The 19,650-nt window shown below is 39.3% G+C and overlaps 1 protein-coding gene across 1 annotated transcript in view; it reads left to right on the top strand.

Annotated features, from left to right (window-relative positions):
- The window catches only part of Hr39 (Nuclear hormone receptor FTZ-F1 beta), a 30,341-nt gene extending 12,768 nt beyond the window's left edge, over nt 1-17,573 (top strand). Inside the window, exons 2-7 of the mRNA XM_064679015.1 lie at nt 11,765-13,709; nt 14,472-14,777; nt 14,843-14,992; nt 16,022-16,124; nt 16,195-16,349; nt 16,427-17,573. Of these exons, the coding sequence (XP_064535085.1) occupies nt 11,898-13,709; nt 14,472-14,777; nt 14,843-14,992; nt 16,022-16,124; nt 16,195-16,349; nt 16,427-16,510 (2,610 nt within the window). The 5' untranslated portion in view covers nt 11,765-11,897 and the 3' untranslated portion in view covers nt 16,511-17,573. The remainder of the gene's footprint in view (nt 1-11,764; nt 13,710-14,471; nt 14,778-14,842; nt 14,993-16,021; nt 16,125-16,194; nt 16,350-16,426) is intronic.
- The last annotated feature ends 2,077 nt before the right edge of the window (nt 17,574-19,650 follow it).

Raw genomic sequence — 19,650 nt, 5'->3', positions numbered from 1 at the left:
CAAAAGCCCTTTGAAAATTTTAACTAATGCATACTTTATTTAAATTAAATGATTTTAAGAGATCAACTTGGCTTGTTATACAATATAAAACTGAAAAAATAAATTAAAATAAGAATGTTAGAGGTTGTTTTATTGAAAGGGCCTATTCATGTAGAAATAACATAAACTAGAACTATAACGAACTTTAAAGCCTACTATAATTCTCATGGGATTGGATTCCAACCATAAATATTTACTTAACTTATTTTTCGCTTATATAGTTTTGTCAAATGTTATCTTGACTGTCATTTTGTGGCGAAACTCCGTTTATTAGGGATTAAATTATGGTCAAGGCACTTTCAATTAGATATGATTTTAATACTGAACAACTATACAATCTTACAATATTCAAAAATTTCAATATTTCCGTATCCCATAGACCCGAATCATAAGCTACAATAATTCACGAACTCAAAGCTTAAATAGTTTTTTTTAAAAAAGAAAAGAAAATGCATATTTTACAACTGCTGTAACAGTAACAAAACTAATTTGTGCAATAAAAATAATTCATAGTAATAAAAATGTAAAACCCTTTGCAATTGTCATAAGAAAAGGGTCGGACCGCAATTGCCATTGGCCAAGTGCCAGCAAATGGCAAAAGCCAAATGGCTCTGGTTTTGGTATATGAGCACGTCGAATTCCATTGGCTTTCCCATGACGAGCTGCAGGCAACACCAGCTTGGCTCTCTGATTGGACTGACTGACAGACAGACAGTGGGCTCTCCATTGACTACGCGTTGCATGCACCACGCAGCAAGGCCCCCTTAAACAGAGTCATTAAGCGATACGCTTCCAAATGCAACTGCTGCTCAGCGGCGCATGCAAAACAGTCAACCAAAGCAGCGCACAGTGGTTATCACTCAATGAAACCACGAGGCAAGAGTGTGTACTAATAGATAAAGAGAAACCTACTTATTGGTTATGTTCACGGTTCAAACCCATGCCTCGGCTTAAGGCTCGGCTTGTGAACCTGGCCAGGGCTTTGTTCCCAAATCCGATAGTCACACCTAATTTTTAAAATATTTATTCAGCTTAAGGTTACGTTGTTCAGCAAATAACTGATTGGAAATCCGGGTTGAAACCAGTTGAAAACCTTACTTCCAACATTTTGTTCAGATAAGTTTTTGAATCTGTTCTATTTGAAATATGATTGGTTGATAGAAAACAGTTTTAATATGATATTGTCTAAGTATAATGCAAATTGGTTTTTATTTATGCTATCTACAAAGTACTCCGATGTTGAGTCTCAAGTGTACTCATATTAACAAGGACCAACTGGAAAACCCACTCTTTTCGGGTTTCTGGGCGAAAATGCACTCAAAGAAACTTCAAATAGTTATCATTTGTGTTTTTAATAATTTATTATATTATATTATTAATATTAAATATTTATATTTGTTGTTGGTTAAGTAAACTAGTACTTTATAATGGATAATTTGTATATTTACCTATGCAATATTTTCTAAGACTCTAATTGAAGTTTGCCAAGTTTTTCACCTTCTCAATTCTAAAATAAAATTTATTTTCATTTAGTTAATTAACAAGATGTTTCGATGTTTAATTGAAATTCAAGCTAGTTTATATTTGTCTAGTCCAATGTTGCTCAACTGAGATAGATACCCGCAATACACAGAGTCCCAGTTCGGGCCGCCCACCATCAACGACGCACTGCGTCCACGAGCAAATGCAAGCCGTTGACTTCTTTTCTAAGCCGCAACGCTTTGGCTTTTTCTTGTACTCTTGGAACTCGTTTCCTCGACGCTGGGTGGGCAACTTGCTGCTGCAGCAGTTGCTGTTGCAGTTGCAGTCGCAGTCGCAGTTGCTGCTGCTGTTGCAGTTGCCGCTGGCTCTTTGGGGCTTTGCGTGCGTTTAATTAATATCGAGTCAAGTTGGCAAGTCGTACGTGCAAACTATATGTATGTGCGCATATATATACAAACATATACGTGTATTTATGTACACAAGCGATATAAAAAGGAAAAACGAATTACTGGCAAGTTGTTTTGGGACAAGGTTGTTGGCGATCGCGTTCTGGTGGTGCAGGCCGTTTGGCAGCTGAGTTTCTTTTCAATACCCTGTAACCATTGATAAATGGGTAAAAAAGGTATATTGATTTGATGCACATATATGTAAAAGACAGATGCTGACATCTTAGATGGCATAATGTTGATCAGCACGTCGAGCTGATTCTATTTAGACGTATCCTGTATCTGTATGAATGGCTTGATCTCGAAAACTACCAAAGCTAAGCAATTTAAATTGATAAATATATATTCTACAACCAGTCTATTTATCATAATACCAATATATATTGATATTCTACACGCCGGCGATCTATCTACGCGGCGAATTATTTAAATACCCCCTTTTCCTTCATTGTAAATATCATATAAGTTATATACTTGTAACTATACATTCTTCCCTTATTTATTCGCTTGCTAGAAACTGTTCCAGTGCAAAAAAAAACATATTGAATTAAAAAAAAAGATTATCGGACCATTAACACACGAGCTATTGAAGAATGCATAGTTGCGGCAAAAGGAAGCTCGCTTGCTTGTAACCGCAGCTTGGCACTAGGTACAGGGTATATGCTAGTCGGGCACACTCGTTTAGCCGTTTCTTGTTGGTTTTTGGTTTGTTAGATTGCATTTGGCTTAAGTGCAATTTTAATGCACCGCGTGCGTGCTGGCATTCTTGGTACGCGTACCAGTTAGATAGATGCAACTGCAACTGCAACAACTGTTAACCAGCCACCAGCCAGTTGGGCAGTTAGTCATTTAGTCAGTTAGTCAGCTATTCAGTTAGTTAGTGAAACCGTTTGGCAGGTTGTTGCGCATTATTGTGTAATCGATAAACTGGAACGTGGTGTCATTGAAGCAACACGAATGTTGCCAAAAAAAAACACAAAATCCAACAAAATAAATACTCATCCAAACTATGAAAACTCTGTAATATATAATGCTTTAATTGTAATGCATTCAAGAGTTTTTCGATATGAAGAAACACACTATGCTATAATTTCTTGTACAACATAGTATGTATATACTTAGTATGTATTTTGTAAAGAGCAACAATTTCAAGTAAATGTGATCGAGAGACAGATGTCTTAAGCTTTTTATTGTGTGATCGAGCACAGATAGAAGGTTTAAAATCATAGAATATCTTCGTTTTGCATTGTCTTCTTTCATTATATGAACAATTTAAGTAAATCCACAGATCCCAAAAAATTAACTGTACCCTAAAAGGTCGTCTTAAATAGTACATCATGAAGATATACTTAGTGAATTGTATTAATGACTAACTATATAACTGAATATGATCATAATGAACAGACATGTGCTAAAGATAACAAATATATATATGCACAAATGATATATCAATTTTTTATAAATATTGACAGAAGCAGTGCTTAAACATTTAACAAAAAAATGATACTGAATACACAGAAGTATTTGAAGACTCTTCTATTGAAATTTTTGTCTAATAAATACTGAAAATATCTTTATGCAAGCCTTTAGAACCTGTTTGAACCCATTTGAAGAACGCAATATGATAGTACATTTTTAAAATATTTGGGATATCAGCCATTTAATGGCACTGAAAACAAAAAGAAACTGGAATGCAATAATTTGTAAATATATGTATGTATAGTATATTGTGTGAGATTTTAAACGAAATAATTAGTTTAATTAATACGTGTGAGAGTTAATTTAGTTGGCAAGCAAACACAAATTGAAACAAGTTCCAGAAACGAGGCGAACAAAGAGCCGCAGATATCAGCAGCAGAAATCACGACAACACGTCAAAGAACCAACTGACTTCTGACAATAAAAAAGAGAACATTACGGAAAGCTAGCTTTAGTGTGGGGAGAAGGAGAGGTGGACCATGGAACTGGGAGCTGTTTTTATAATATATAGTAAAATGCGAAAACGACAGATGTAGACAACTTTTTGCATACCCTTAAGGAGGGTATTTAAATGTTGTCACGTAGTTATTGTGGAGGCAACCTCGATCCCATATGTTCCAAATCAATAGAAATATGATATATGTATATAAAGAATTATGGAAAGTCCGATTTGGGACTCAAGAACTCATTGAAAGAAAGAATAAAGTTAAAGTTTATATACATATGTATGTATATCAAATATAAATTATAATAATAAATAATCAAAGTCATGGAATGTATGAAAAACCATTCTGATAAATAAAAACATTTTGTGACAAATAGATCACAATTATTGTTGCAGCCAGTATCTATTTTGTTTGAAGGTGGATCGTAACACCAAATCATATGTTTCCTGTACGCACAATTTGTTTCTTCAATGTGTCTATACAAAACTCATCAATTATGAACGTCTTAACATATAAGCAAAATCTTATCAATATCCGACTACTATATCATATAGCTGTTTTGGGAATAACCAGGCGGATATTATACATGTCTGTTTTTCAAGGTAACTTTCAAGGTAACAAGGTATAAACAAAACCCTATCAATATCGTACTACCATATCATATAGCTGCCATATCATATATCGGTCGAATATATCGTTCGTAATATCTTGATCAAAGTCAGCAATTACGAGTTGTGCTAATCTTCTAAGACATCTGTATAGTATTTAGCTCTTATAGGAACAATCAGGCTTCAGGAAATAAAGCTGTTGTGTATAGAAACACTGCTGAGCCACATTTTAAAGAGTGTATTGAATCTTCGGCGTGCCGAATACAGCCGTTTTTTCTTGTTTATATACGTGTATATATTTTAATAAAGAACGTTCGTACGACCTTGAGACAAAGACTGTCAACAACAACAGCTGGGCGGCAGCAGCAAAAAGAGCAACAAGTGGAAACAAATTATAAATAAAAGGCCCGAGAACTATGGGCTATGGGCTGAGTATTCCTGCTGATACCGATATGGAGCTACTTCGTCAGTCTGTGCCCCGGCTGGTTATCTTTTGTTGATATTGATAGCGAGCTGAAGCGTGGCAACAGCGAAGGGGTGGGGTTGGGGGGGTGGAGGCAGCGGGCACTCGACGAGCAGGCTGATAAAGCCTTTTCAAATGAACAGAGCAGAGTATAGATACAGACACAGACAAAGCTGGGCAGGCTCTGGAGTTGCACAGTTCGAGGTTTTCGGGGAGTGCCGCATACTCGTGAGGTCTTCGGCGAGTCATAAAAATGCAAACGGCGCAAGCGTAACATTTCCTGTTTGTCGTACGGTAAATCGTAATTGTTATGCAGACGCAACTGGCAACTTGCAACAGTGCAGCTTGCAACATTGCAACGCCCCAAAAATGCGGGTTCTCTGAGCCCCCACCCCCCTCCCCGCCAAACCATCATCGTGGCGCGCCCCGATCTCTGGGCGTTTAATTTGCACCGTGTCCACGACGTTGACAAAGTTATCAGCGGGGGCTTTGTGGCAAAACTTGTCCAAGTTTTCGAGCTACCTGTGGTGTACACTGAGAGAAATGTTTGTGAGTGGAAGCACTGAAGAATGAAAAATAAAACAATCACAACATGAACATTTTCTGAATGTCAATTATTATTAAATATGTTGAAGGATTATCGTGAATCCTTTTGGATATTATCTTCAATACAGTTTTCCAAGTTTCACATTGTTCAGTTTGTTTGAGAACATCGAAAAAAAGAGTTTTTAATTCTAGACAGTTGTCGGGAAATTTGATTTAAAGCGCAAGTAACTGATAAAATCCAAGAAAGGGTTTATAAATACTTCGGAATCAGGTGGATGTTGTCTTTCGAGGGTAAAAAAGTTTAAAAACTGCAATAGAATAAATTGAATGTTAAGGAAAGCAGGTGAATAATTTTTACAATTTTCGTAATTTTTTTGTAAAACAAACTATCCCTATTTAGAAATATGAAATTCCGACAAATTGAATAATTTTTAGTGCATTAGATGCCCATTTATTTATTTTCGGATTTGTTTTTTCTTGGAACTTTTATAAGAATCAATTTAAAAAATCCACTTAATTTAAAATAAATGATATTACTAAATAAAACATTTTTTTTGTATTTAATAAATACGGGAGATGTAATTTTTAGGAGCGTTTCTTAGCATGCGACGATATTTACATATTCATATTCATCTCAACAAATTTAAAGTAATTATCTTATATAAACGAGACGCATCCCTACGTTATTTGAAGTCTAAAATTCGTAAAGGATCTCTTTTATAAATTTCAAAAAATATATAATATAAGTAATAATATGCTTTCGAATTTCTGCAAATGTTTGATGAACCTTAAACCTATGAATTATGTAAAAGTGTAGAAAAGTTGTATCCTATATTCTTATCGTATCCAACTAAATTACTTAATCGAGTGGTAGCTACTTTATTCGCTGGTTTTGCTCAGTGTATTGCAGTTCTTGCAGCCTTACCGGTTTTTCTTTAGCTATTGCCAACCATATCCATATCCATGTCGATATTGGCGACCAGACTACGACGCACCTGTTGGAAATCAAGTTCTGCAGACGTCGCGTCGATTCGCATAGATGTTTGTGGATTTATAAGCACCTAGCACACACACACACACACACACACACACACATACACTTGGGCACACACAGACAAAGACTCTTGATTTTCTACACCAAATGACTGCAAATGGCAATAGGAAATTCTATGGACGACCACGCAGTATTCAATCCGACAGCTCCGTCTGCTCCGTCTGGCAACATGGAGCAATGTGTCCATATGTACATATATGTGTATATAACCTGTTGGCTTTAACGAATATTTTGTTGTTGTTGTTGGTGTTGGTGCTTTGGCAATTTGTTTGCCATTTTCCATAGGCAACTTCTGTTGCACATTATGCTAATGACGTGCCAGCTCCGATCCAACCCGACCCGATCCGAAACAAAAACAGAAACAACACAAATGCAAACACAAACACTCCGCACAGCTGCATGCTCCGATGATTAATCAAAAGCGAAAAATGTGGCCCGTTGCCAGGCAATGTAATTGCAATTTGCAATTGTTGTTGGTGTTGGCCTGGCCTGGCTTAGCCTGGCCTGGCCTGGTCTGGTCTGGTCTGGTCTGACTTGGCCTAGCCCGACATGGTCCGGACCCGGGCATGTGTCTAAGCCTGTGCCTTTGTTTGCAGTTGGCGAAAGGTGTTGGAGCTGTGCATGTGTGTGTTGTCTTTGGGGTCTGAAGCGTGTTAAAATATTAGACAGCCAGATTGCAATTGCATTCGCTGTTGCACTCTTTGGGCCAAGTTATGTAAGCCTATGGCCCAAACTGTGCAGCACCTAAGGGACTTAGTTATCAAAGTACTATTCAAAGGGTGGTTCAAGCCAGGTAATCTATATGCCAATGAGAATCGACAAAAAGATTGGAGTTGACCTCGATATGTATTATACAGAAAAATGTATCCATATCTTCGTTGCAACCAAGCCTGCAAAACGGTTCTAAATCGAATCGGTTTGAATCTGAAATTCCAATACTTTATTTACCCATACGGATGTATGAAACATGTTTAAATATATGTTCAAAATTAAATAGAGCAACTTCGGCCTTTTTTTTATGTTTTATACTACTTATCATAAAAGAAACTTTGCTATAACTTGAATAATCTAATCCATTTAAGATGTGAATATTTTGCAAGTACTTAGACAATGTTAACCAAAAAGTATTTCTGCCTGATCCAAGGGATAACGAGTATTCTCTGGAGCACTTCTGTTCGTCTAACTTTTCCCCAATTAATTTCTAACAGCTTTTCAACACCCACAAGATAACAATATTATCTGGTTGCCTGGTTACCCTACAACTGGTATATACATATGTATACCAAAAGAAGGGAGCTCTCTCCCTTTCGCCCTTTCAACCCCAAACAATTGGGCTGTTTGGCTTGTGCGAGGGGGGAGAAAGGGTCGATTTTCTCCAATTAGAACAACCTACACCCTGGTCCCAAAACAGAACCCCCTAAATGCGCTTTACGCTTTCATGTTACGCATAATTGAAACGAACTTCCCATTCAGTGGGCACAGGCACAGGCACAGAGAACTCCAAATGCGTACAAGCTACGTCAATGTTAACGTTAACGTCAGCGTTAACGTCAATGCCAAACCACCACCAACAGCTCCGCCGACTGCCTTGGCCTGGCTCCTGCTCAACCCCCAGTGCCTGCGACCGACGTCCGGGCCTTTCGCCCCACAAAGCATGTCAATGTCGTGAATATTATTGACATGGATTTACCACACAAGCGACAATGGAGACGACAGCCGCGTCGCCATTTTGTTAGGCGGCGGCATATCCGCGGTTAACTCCACCAGAAATGGGAAGGCGACCAAGCGGGAGCCCTAGAGAAAAAACACTGTAACGTGAAGGTCGACCCCTTTGTCTGGCAGGAGTTGTAAGGCAAGTTGAAGTTCTTTTTTTTTCGTACTCTGTTGTTTTTTTTTTAGCCTGAACCCATTGAAAATGAGCAAAAAGAGTATAAAGACTGGGTGCACATGTGTGTAACAGACGGAAGTAGGCTTTTACGACATTGTTTAATATTCGTGCTCAGATCTAGACACTCGAAATTAGATATATATATTTACGTAATTAATACGACAGTTAAACCATTTTTCAACATCTCAACCCATTTGCAAATATCTATATTCGATTTTTTAAGCATAACTCGGAGATTATAAGAGCTAAAAAACTTTATTTACATATTATTAATATCCCCGTTCAACACAAAAACTAAAAACTCATTTGTCAAGTTATATCTTAACGTTGAAAATCGTTCAAAGATTGGACTATACGCACCGAAGTTATAAGAGAATAAATTTCCAATTGAATGAAAGTTAGAATGTTTGTAACGGCAGCTGGGCACTGAACACTACAGGGTGTCTGTTAGTCGGGCACTGCCGACCAGAGCACTCTTACTTATTGTTTTTTTGCTGGCCTGTCAAAGTCAAAAGCATTTTGTGCTGATAAAAATCGATAAACAGCAGACAAGGCGCCCGTAGCTCAGGGGCAACCGTTGCCCAACCCGTTGCACATTCCTAGCACAGACGATTCTCGGTCAACTGCAACAACTCCACTTTACGATACCCCCTCTCGCCCCGCTTGAGGCACCCTTCCAATTCCAGCTGCAACACAGCTTCGGTATGCGATTTTGGCTTTTGCTTTTTCAGGGGCTTGTCAAATCTGTTGGCATGCAGTTGCTCGCAATATGCCATGGCTAAAAGATACCACCAGACATTGTTCCAGCTATCGCTGCTGACAATACGAATACGAATATCAATTGCTATTCGGTTTCAGAGATAGATACCCATATAATAATATATATGTATATACGTGTGTTATAAGCATAATTAGATCATGTCTGAGTTTATGGCTAACGCTTTGACAGCCCGAATCGAAAGGTAGCCCGAAGGGGGCGTATTCATTTTATATATAATTGACTAGCTGGTAATTGTCATAAGATTGTGCGGAATGCTTAAAGGCAAGTTTTCAAATAGATAAATATATGAAAAGTGTCCGAGTTAAAGAATGGGCAATTCGAAATCTGTTAAAAGACTGTCCTTTTTTTTTGGATTCTAATTGGAATCTGGCAGACAGAGAACGTTTTGCCGTGCAGATAGAGAAGATAGGAAAAATAACATAAGTGACACAGGGTAAAACATTTCAGATGTTAACATAGCATTAATTGTTGACAAATTGTGTGTTGACAAATTGTGTGGTTAACAGAACTACTTACATATATGTAAAGATGATAATAAGAATTTTCTTAAAGTATCTAGTACTTGCTGCACTTGTATTGTGAAAAATTACTCTACATTCAATGATTAAACTTCAATTTTGTTCGCTGAAAAGATCACAAGTTAATCCCAACTTAGTTGAATGCCCAGCGACCGTTACATAAAACACTTCCGCCTAATCGATGGCTCCCTCTTTGTTTGGCAAGGTACAGTTCTATCGGAGAGCGTGTGCATGTTTGTGTGTCTGTACTTATAACCAGAAACAAGCCGACATCAAATCGCTTGGCTGCATTTGTTGGCTCCCATACATAAATATGAATGTGTGAGTGTGTATTTCCCTAAAAAAATACAACAACATCTGACCACTATGTGCTCTTTTCTCTCTGCCCCTCTCACGATATTTCAATCGCACGCTCTCTGCTTGGTCAGCATTTCGGGTTGCCAGCTCTCTCGGTGTGACCTCTCGGCACCCACACAACTTTAGTAACGAGAATTATTCTTGATTGCTGGCTCGCCGCGCAACTCACGGAGCGACGCTCTTGATATCAACATTTTTGTTTATTTTCTTTTGTGCTACACACACACACAAGCGCTCACCACACACCCCCGTCTGCTGATGCCTATGAGTGTTTTTGTTCTTTCCCTCGTCGCATGCTTTTGAGCTCTCTGCTCTTTACGACAACGACTCACCCGCGCTGTCGTTGCCCGCGCATGTGTTGCGTCTTGTGAGTGTGTGTGTGCTTATGAACATTGGGCTGCCCTGCTTCGTTTTCGCTGTCGTCGCCGTCGCCGTCGTCGCTGCGTCTTCTTCGTGGTTGCTTCGTCGTCTCTCGTTGTTGTTGTGTACAAGGTCGTTTGCGTACAAATTTCAACATTATTTGAAGGTCGTCCTTTGCCCATTCTGCGCTCGTGCTTGCTCACGCTCTCTCGCTTTTGCGTGTACTCTCTTTTCAGTTGCCGGTTGGCGTCTTGGCCGCTGCGTTCGGGTTGTTGTACCGGCTAAACAAAAGATGCCCATTAGAGGTCGTCGTCGTCAGCTGCAATCAATTTATTGCACTTAACAGTAATATGCCAAAAAGTGAAAAGCATTTGCCCATTCACTTGCACCCGCTGTCACCATTGTCCGTCCCAGGCATTGCCCTTTGTTGGACTCGCTTAGCCGCGCCCTTCTCGTAGCATAAACGATACCAGCAAACTAAACCTTTGCCAGCTGCCGGCCGCCCGTTCGTTTTAGGTTAATGTACCTTAAATTTATTATAATATTCCATCGGCTTTTTCGCCTCTTTCGCTTTAAGGTCGTTGACATTTTTCGTCGACTGGCTCTATTGTTGTGCTGTTGCTTTAAGCTATTGTTCGCGTTCGCAACAAGCTGATAACAAAAGTAGCGCCTCACGCTGGCCAGTGTAAAGCAAGCGTGTGTGTGTGTGTGTGTAGGACACATGTCGCAGTTCCAATTAGCATAACTCGCCTGTCTCAGTCTCATGCAGAGGCCAAGGCCGTCGTCTTTGGGGAGGAGCCGAATATGTCAGAAATTTTCTATTAGCTTGCCATATGAGTAATATTTCGGATAGAAACGAAATTTGTATGCAAACTTTGTAATCAGTTGAAAGAGAATATGTACTCTGCTTTTTTCTATGTCGAATCTCTCTTATATGTTTACAAAAATGTTTTTTTATGGAAAATGTGATTCATGTGCGTAGAACCTGGGGTCTGCATCGAAGAGGGAGAGAGGGAGAGAGGGAGAGAGATAAACGTTAGATGAGTCGCAGATACATACATATCTATGTACACATATACAACTGTGTCTTGACTGACTGATTGAGTGATTGAACGAGGAAGTTGAATTTAAAAGTTGAAGCTAATCTTATGATTTACGAGTTTTTTTTATTGAATTGGCGCGCAGTGTGCATAAACTTCTTATTAGTGAGAGACAGTGTTGTGAAATGTTCATATTATAAAGACCGCCTATTCTTATATTGTATTCATATTAATTTGTTTCCATCTGCTTGTTACAGATTTACAACACAATGGAACTGCATCAACGACATCTTTCAAATTTCTACAAATTGCACAAGTAAAAATTATAAATTATTGTGATTAGTATTGCGCAAAGGGATTGCGACTGACACGCCCACACGGAGCGCCAAGATGCCCAACATGTCGAGCATAAAGACGGAGCAGAGCGTGTCACCCGGCGCCACCGGCTGCAGCTATCAGCTGCCCGTGAACATGTCCACAACGACAGCGGCGCCCACTTTGCGCCACAATGTGTCCGTGACGAACATCAAGTGCGAGGTGGAGGAGCTGCCCACGCCGAATGGCAACCTGGTGCCGGTCATAGCCAACTATAATAATCATAATCATAATCACAATCACAATCATAGCGGGGGGAACAACAGCAGCAGCAGCGGCAGCAGCCTGCGCATACCGCTTGGCGGCGGCAAGGACGAGGATGAGTCCGATTCGGAGGCGGAGCTGGCCAACATTGAGAATCTGAAGGTGCGCAGACGGGCGGCCGACAAAAACGGACCGCGACCCATGTCCTGGGAGGGTGAATTGAGCGATGCCGAGACGAACGGCGGCGAGGCGCCGGACGAGGAGCTCATGGAAACGGAGACGGTGGTCAAGAGCGAGGCCAGCAGCGGTGCCAGCACATTGGCCGGCCGCCAAGTGAACGCGATGCTGCAGCCGATCAAAACCGAACTGGAGCACATAGCCGGCGAGATGCAGCTGCACCAGCAGCAGCAGCAGCTCCAGCTCCAGCTCCAGCTGCAACCCATCAAGCAGCAGCAGCAGCAGCAGCTGCAGCAGAGCTTTGGGCACAGCAAGCTGAAGCTGGCGCCCACCCAAAGTGATCCCATCAATCTGAAGTACGAGCCGGCGTCGTCGCTGTGCGATCGCAGCAAATCGAGCAGCGGCGGCCACCTGCCGCTGTTGCCCGCCAATCCCAGTCCCGATTCTGCCATACATTCCGTCTATACGCACAGCAGCCCCTCGCAGTCGCCGCTGACATCGCGCCACGCCCCCTACACACCATCGCTGAGCCGGAACAACAGCGACGCCTCGCACAGCAGCTGCTACAGCTACAGCTCCGAGTTCAGTCCGACGCACTCACCGATTCAGGCTCGGCATGCGCCGCCCGCGGGTGCCGCACTCTTTCCCGGCCATGCCAATGGCACTGGTGCACTGCATCATCATAGCGTGCTGTATCCGCCGCTGAATGTGGACGCAACCGTTGCCGGCCAGGAGGCGCAAAATCTCAGCATGGATGGCAACGGAAGCAGCAGCAGCGGTGGCGGCGGCGGCGGCGGCGGTGCGCTGGATGCGATTGCCACGCTGCCAGCTTCGCCGGCGGGCATCTCGCGGCAGCAGCTCATCAATTCGCCGTGTCCGATTTGTGGCGACAAGATCAGCGGCTTCCACTACGGCATCTTCTCCTGCGAGTCGTGCAAGGGCTTCTTCAAGCGCACCGTACAAAATCGCAAGAACTATGTGTGCGTGCGCGGCGGTCCCTGCCAAGTGAGCATCTCCACGCGCAAGAAGTGCCCGGCGTGCCGCTTCGAGAAGTGCCTGCAGAAGGGCATGAAACTGGAGGCCATACGCGAGGATCGCACACGCGGCGGTCGCTCCACCTATCAATGCTCCTACACGCTGCCCAATTCAATGCTCAGCCCCCTGCTCAGTCCCGATCAGGCAGCTGCCGCTGCAGCCGTCGTCAATCAGCAGCAGCAGCAACAGCAGCAGCAGCAGCGACTCCAACAACACCATCAACAACAACAACAACAACAGCAGCAGCAGCAACAGCAACAACAACAACATGGTGCACTCAATGGCTTTGGCGGCGGCTCCAATTCGCTGCCGGCGAGTCCCAGCCTCGGCGCATCCATAAAGACGGAGCAAACGGAGTCCCTCAATCATCACACGACATCGCGAGCCTCAAGCATTCCAGCCCTGCTGCAGGTAAGCAAGATTTTGGGTTGATCACTTGGCCAGGCTGTTTTCTTTAAATCTAATGACTTTACGAAATGGACAAAGTCAAGCTCTGGAAATAAGTTTAGTTATCCGAAGTTTCCCATTTGGAAGTAGAAGATAGTTTTTCCGGAAAGTGAGTGGAACAACTCTTAAGTACATTTTCACACTGTCATTTGAAAAGGAGTTAGTGGCCGAGCGGATTTTCCAACTGGATTGGATTTCATTCAATGTTTGACCCAAATTGTTCATGCATTTTCCAACTGAAATCACAAATTCAGCTTCCTAGATCTTACGGTTAGGCCTTTACGTTCATCATCAATCAGTCAATCACTCGCGGCAAACAGTTTTGCTTTCTCACAGATGCAGAACTGTCTCACAGGACGTGTTAGATGCTGTCTGGTCAGCTCTTCGTATCCTCACAGAAACGACAGAAAAGAAGTAAAGTTCCCTTCCTTATACGACCGGTGGCAAAGTGACTGTTATTAGTGCTGTCATCCCCCTTATTCTATTAATACTGAAGAGTAGGAGATTGGTTGGAGACCCCGAGACTTAGCCCAATGTCCCTCTTCGATCGCTCTGGTTTGATTGTTACTTACAGTACGATCTATAATCGGACATGATCATCTTAGCATTCAGATCAGCAATTCCTCTTTATTGCTTTGTTACTTTATCTGTGTAAAATGATATTTCCCTGCTCGCTCTCCATAATTAACACATCTAATGATATTTTTGGTTTTGCTCGCCCAACAGGAAATCATGGATGTTGAACATCTCTGGCAATATACTGATACGGAGCTGGCGCGCATTAATCAGCCGCTGTCCTCATTTGCGTCTGGCGGCAGTTCGTCGAGCGCCGCGGGCGGTTCGAGCACCGCCGGACAGCCAGCTGGCAATGCACAACAGATGACCAATCCACTGCTGGCCAGTGCTGGTCTCGCGTCCAACGGCGAGAACGCCAATCCCGATCTGATTGCCCACCTCTGCAACGTGGCGGATCATCGCCTCTACAAGATCGTCAAATGGTGCAAGAGCTTGCCGCTCTTCAAAAATATCTCGGTGCGTATTTATCGGATATCAGACAGTGCATATTTGTTGACCATATCGATTTAACCCTTAACCAGATTGACGATCAGATCTGCCTGCTCATCAATTCGTGGTGTGAACTGTTGCTCTTCTCCTGCTGTTTTCGTTCCATTGATACGCCCGGCGAGATCAAGATGTCGCAGGGCAGAAAGATTACCCTCGCGCAGGCCAAAACCAATGGCTTACAGGTGAGCTAAGCAGCCGGCAAAGTGTGGCTGCAACTTAAGTTTGCAACTTGAACAAAATTTGTGTTTAAAGAAAACGTATATAAAAAAATGTATATAGAAAAAGTATAAAGAATTATTATATAGAAAAATTATAGAAAAAGTTATAGAACAGTATATAGGTCATCTTGGCTATTTACAGGGTGTGTGTAGGAATATCCATATATATATATATATAAATATATACATATACTAGCTGATATTGCCAGACAAATATTAGAAGTCGAAATATAAATAAATATGAATATAAATAAATATAAATATAAATAAATATAAAAACAAAATAGTGGCAGTAATAGTGTTCCGCCTAGTTTTCTAACGTGTCCTTTTAATATAAGAGACATTAATTTTAATTCGAATGTATTACTTTCAAAATAAGTCTGAATCCGATTAATTAGCATGAGTTTCAAAAGGGCCCTATCTTATATAGTAAAATATTAAAGCTTTATAATTGCAAACAAATATTAGTTAGCTATTATTTATAGTTTGTTCAATTGTTGTTGCTTTGAATTGATCTATATTAATCTCTGTGCGAAAAATTAGATTTTGAATCATCAAACTCGTCATATATACACGTTCATATATTAAATTAATATCCTATACATTGTTTTCCTAACAAGTGCCAAGTTTTTATATTATTCAGTTAGTTTCAATCGAGAGAAAAAAAGTGGATTTCAAAGTAAATGTGGCTATAATTAGGATATATTATAATTTTTCTTTATATTAAAGAAATATATATATATATATACATATATAAATATATAACGACAAACTTCTAACGATATCTAAGCAATAACCATATTTCTGTCAGGTTGTAAGATAAATTATCAATATTATATATATATGTATATATAGTTATTGCTTAAATATCGTTAGAAGTTTGTTGTGCTCGATCGGTAATTAAATGCGATTAATTACTTAAGATTCCACTTTCCTTTAAACTTGTTTACTTATACAAACATTTAGCTCACATTTATAATTGACTCTTTACAGGCCTGCATTGAACGCATGTTGAATCTGACCGATCATTTGCGGCGCCTGCGCGTTGATCGTTACGAATACGTTGCCATGAAGGTAATCGTGCTGCTGCAGTCCGGTGAGTAGTTGCCTCCACGCTGCTCCAAAGGACGCTTTATCTAATATCTTTATCGATAATATAATTGCAGACACCACGGAGTTGCATGAGGCGGTCAAGGTGCGCGAGTGCCAGGAGAAGGCGCTGCAGGGCTTGCAGGCCTACACGTTGGCCCATTATCCCGATACGCCGTCCAAATTCGGGGAGCTGCTGCTGCGCATACCCGATCTGCAGCGCACCTGTCAGGTAAGTAATTGTATCCAACAGATATTACAACTGTACTCTATATCTCTCTGTCTCTGTGTCTCTCTCTCGCTCTGAAGCTGGCCAAGGAGATGCTGACGATCAAGACGCGCGATGGCGCAGATTTCAATTTGCTGATGGAACTGCTGCGCGGAGAACATTGACAAATGTTGTGGGCCATGGAACGCTGTCGGCGCCATTGTTGGGGCTAAGGCGGCGGACATAAAAGTTTTATATGATTAGTATTAGTATGTCTATGCTTAGCGTTAAGTGCTCTATGTGTAAGCTCTGGAAAACATGTGCCTAAAAGATGAACCTGCCGCCAACACAGCAACAACAACAACATCAACAACATCAACAACAACAGCTTCTTAAAAAAATAATAACGAGCGGCAACAAAACTCGAGAACAAAACTGATAGCCTTTAAAGAGAAGAGAATTAAAACCCAGCGCAAAATTGCCAAATTTTTGAAAAACAAATACATAAATTTATATATCTGTATATTGTGTATCCAAAAATTGTTGTGTGCGTTTGTTGTTGTTGTTGTTGTTGTTGTTGTGCGGCTTAAGTTCATTAAATTATATAAAGTTTTTGCTATGTATACATATATATGGATTATGTATAGTAACTAAAGCACACATGGAAAATGAAAAGACTAAGAAATTTATTTAACTTACATATTAAAAGGCAAAATCAAATTCTTATGTTTAGTTCAAGTAATCAAACAAAACAAAACAACAAAAAAGAAAAAAAAAACAAGAAATATAGCAGCTTATGTTTTTTAAATGCATATATTGTGTATTAAAAGCGACGAGTAAATCGAAAATTAAAGAATATTTTTTAATAAAATGCCAAAACCGAAATTGGTTTAAATGAGAGCTGCTAGATTTTCGAACTACATATATACTATAAAACGTGAACGAGAAATCCATTTTTAAATGTTGTAGCATTTAGTTTTAGTGCAATTTCACATATGTCTACTTATATATCGATATATCGATGTACATATATATATATATATATATATATATCTATATATATAAAGAGAGAGGCCTCAAAGTGGCCGGCAGGAAAATACAGAAAATGGAAAACTATACAAGAAAAGACCACTCGATTAAATTGCCGCCTCTATGTGGCAGGGCGTGGCAAAAACTATTCCAGTGATGCTATTTGTTGCATAAAAAACATAAACAAACAAAAACAGAAACAAAAACAAACTACATAAATCAAATTTATACTTTTGTCATTACACATACTGATAAACCACATATGAATATTTGTGTCTGTATTCGTATTTGAATTGTATTTTGTATTCTTTAATTAATGTTTTAATATTATATATGTATATTTATATATAATATATATATATAGATGTGTGTGTGTGTGTGCATATATACAAGCGTGTATATGTGCGCACATATAGTTTGTTTTATTGTAATTTTACTTAATAGCTGAAGCAAATCCTGTAACAGGATTTAAAACATTTAAATTACAAATACAGTTATATTTTTTGTCAACGCATAAACAAACCTAGATTATATATAGCCCGCATATATATATAATGTCTATATGTCTGTGTGTACGTTAACTATAAAACTTCCAGCCCCACCAGCAAATCGCAAGCAAACAAAACGAAACGATATATAATTCCAATAATTTAAAAGTGAAATACACAACAGAAACAACAACAACATAAACATTAAATAGATGTTCCGCACAATTGGCCAGGTGAGCAATATTGATAATTGTTCTTTTAACCTGTGATTGAAGTGTTTTACAAAAAAGATAAACTAAAAGATGAGATTAAGTATCCGCTATCACAGTATCTAAATTTTAGTGTTTATGAAATTTTAATAATTACGAAAAAATTCGACTGCTGCCTGGCCTCGTGGAGGAGCGTAAATTGTAAACCTAAAGTAAATGCAAATAGTTAAATGTTAATTTAATGAATGGTCTAACTAAATATCAATATACCATATACCATAGTTAAATGCAATTGTAAAATGATAATCAAATCAAAATTAATTTTTAGTTTGTCCACAACAACCGAAAATTGTAGCAGCTAAAAAAAAGGCGACAAGAAAATCAGCCAAATGATTTTGTAAATACATTTTGCAATGTTCTGTTTGCTATTTGCAAATTTTACTATTTAAGTTATTTGCTTAAATAGGTAAAGTTGCGCTTGGAAATTCATATTTGAAATTCAAAATTATTTCAGCTCACGTGAGCTGAGTTCTTGTGCTTTGGTGCTACTTTTTTCATCTACTCATCCATAGTAAATATTTAATTTCATTTTTATTGATAATTGTAATTACTGAAAATTGAAATGAAACAACAATTAAACATTTAATTGTCAATGCAATATTTTGTAATAAACATTTTTTCAAAAAACGTCTACATATAAAAACAATTAACAATTCATGTTTCTATTTTTATGAAGTCTAGATAAATTTAATTAACCAAATATTACCAAGTTTTTATTCATAAAGCAAATTAACTGCTAAATAGTTTAGAAGCACATATTTTTTTAATCCTAAATTGAGCGAAGCAAATTCATTTTCAATTTCATCCATTTAAATATGAGTCTGAGACCACAAAAAATAATCCCCGAATTTATGAGCCTGTGCATTAAAATTTATGTTTGCCAGAGAAACCGGCAATGCGATATTGTAGTTCAATAAATTGAAAATTCATGAAAATTTATGCAGCAAGTTTCTAACGAGTGAAATGCAAATGGAGCAAGAATTTCCTTCCACATGTATCTTAAGCATGTCCCAACAAACTTTTTCGTTGGTTTGGCTCACATTTTAAATTAATGCGACAGCAATAGAACGAAGAGGCCTGTTTTTCAATAAAAACATATCTATAAAGGTAGTTAATTCAAAGTTTATTATGATTTATTAAAAAGTTATACGTTAGTTTTATATTTATTCTGCAGATTGGAACAAGGGAGCTTCTATTCTCGGATACCCTTGCAGAAATATATCGGTAAGTTTGATATTTTGTAAAAAACAAATAGGCTTTTGATAAAAGAACCCCACAAAGAGGAGGGCTGATCGGTTAAATATGGGATCGAAAACAACCCAGCCTTACGCATTTTCTGAATAAATTAGGATTAGGGCCTTAAGCACTCCCAAACATAAACTATTTGGTATGAATTCGTATGAATTGATTAAAAAAGGAGAGAGAGTATAAAAAGAAAGCTGAAAATTGCAAATAGGTGTCCAAAACTAGCAAAATTACAATTAATGTTATCTGATTAGACCACAAGCGGAAAAAATCTATATATCCTTACAGCCTAGG

Source organism: Drosophila montana, unplaced genomic scaffold (genome assembly GCF_035044405.1).
Source record: "Drosophila montana isolate Dmon_TW-CO22-7 unplaced genomic scaffold, ASM3504440v1 contig_1962_1, whole genome shotgun sequence".
NCBI classification, from domain to species: Eukaryota; Metazoa; Arthropoda; class Insecta; order Diptera; family Drosophilidae; genus Drosophila; species Drosophila montana.
The sequence above is the reverse complement of the archived record's forward strand: the minus strand, read 5'-3'. Positions and strand labels throughout refer to the sequence as shown.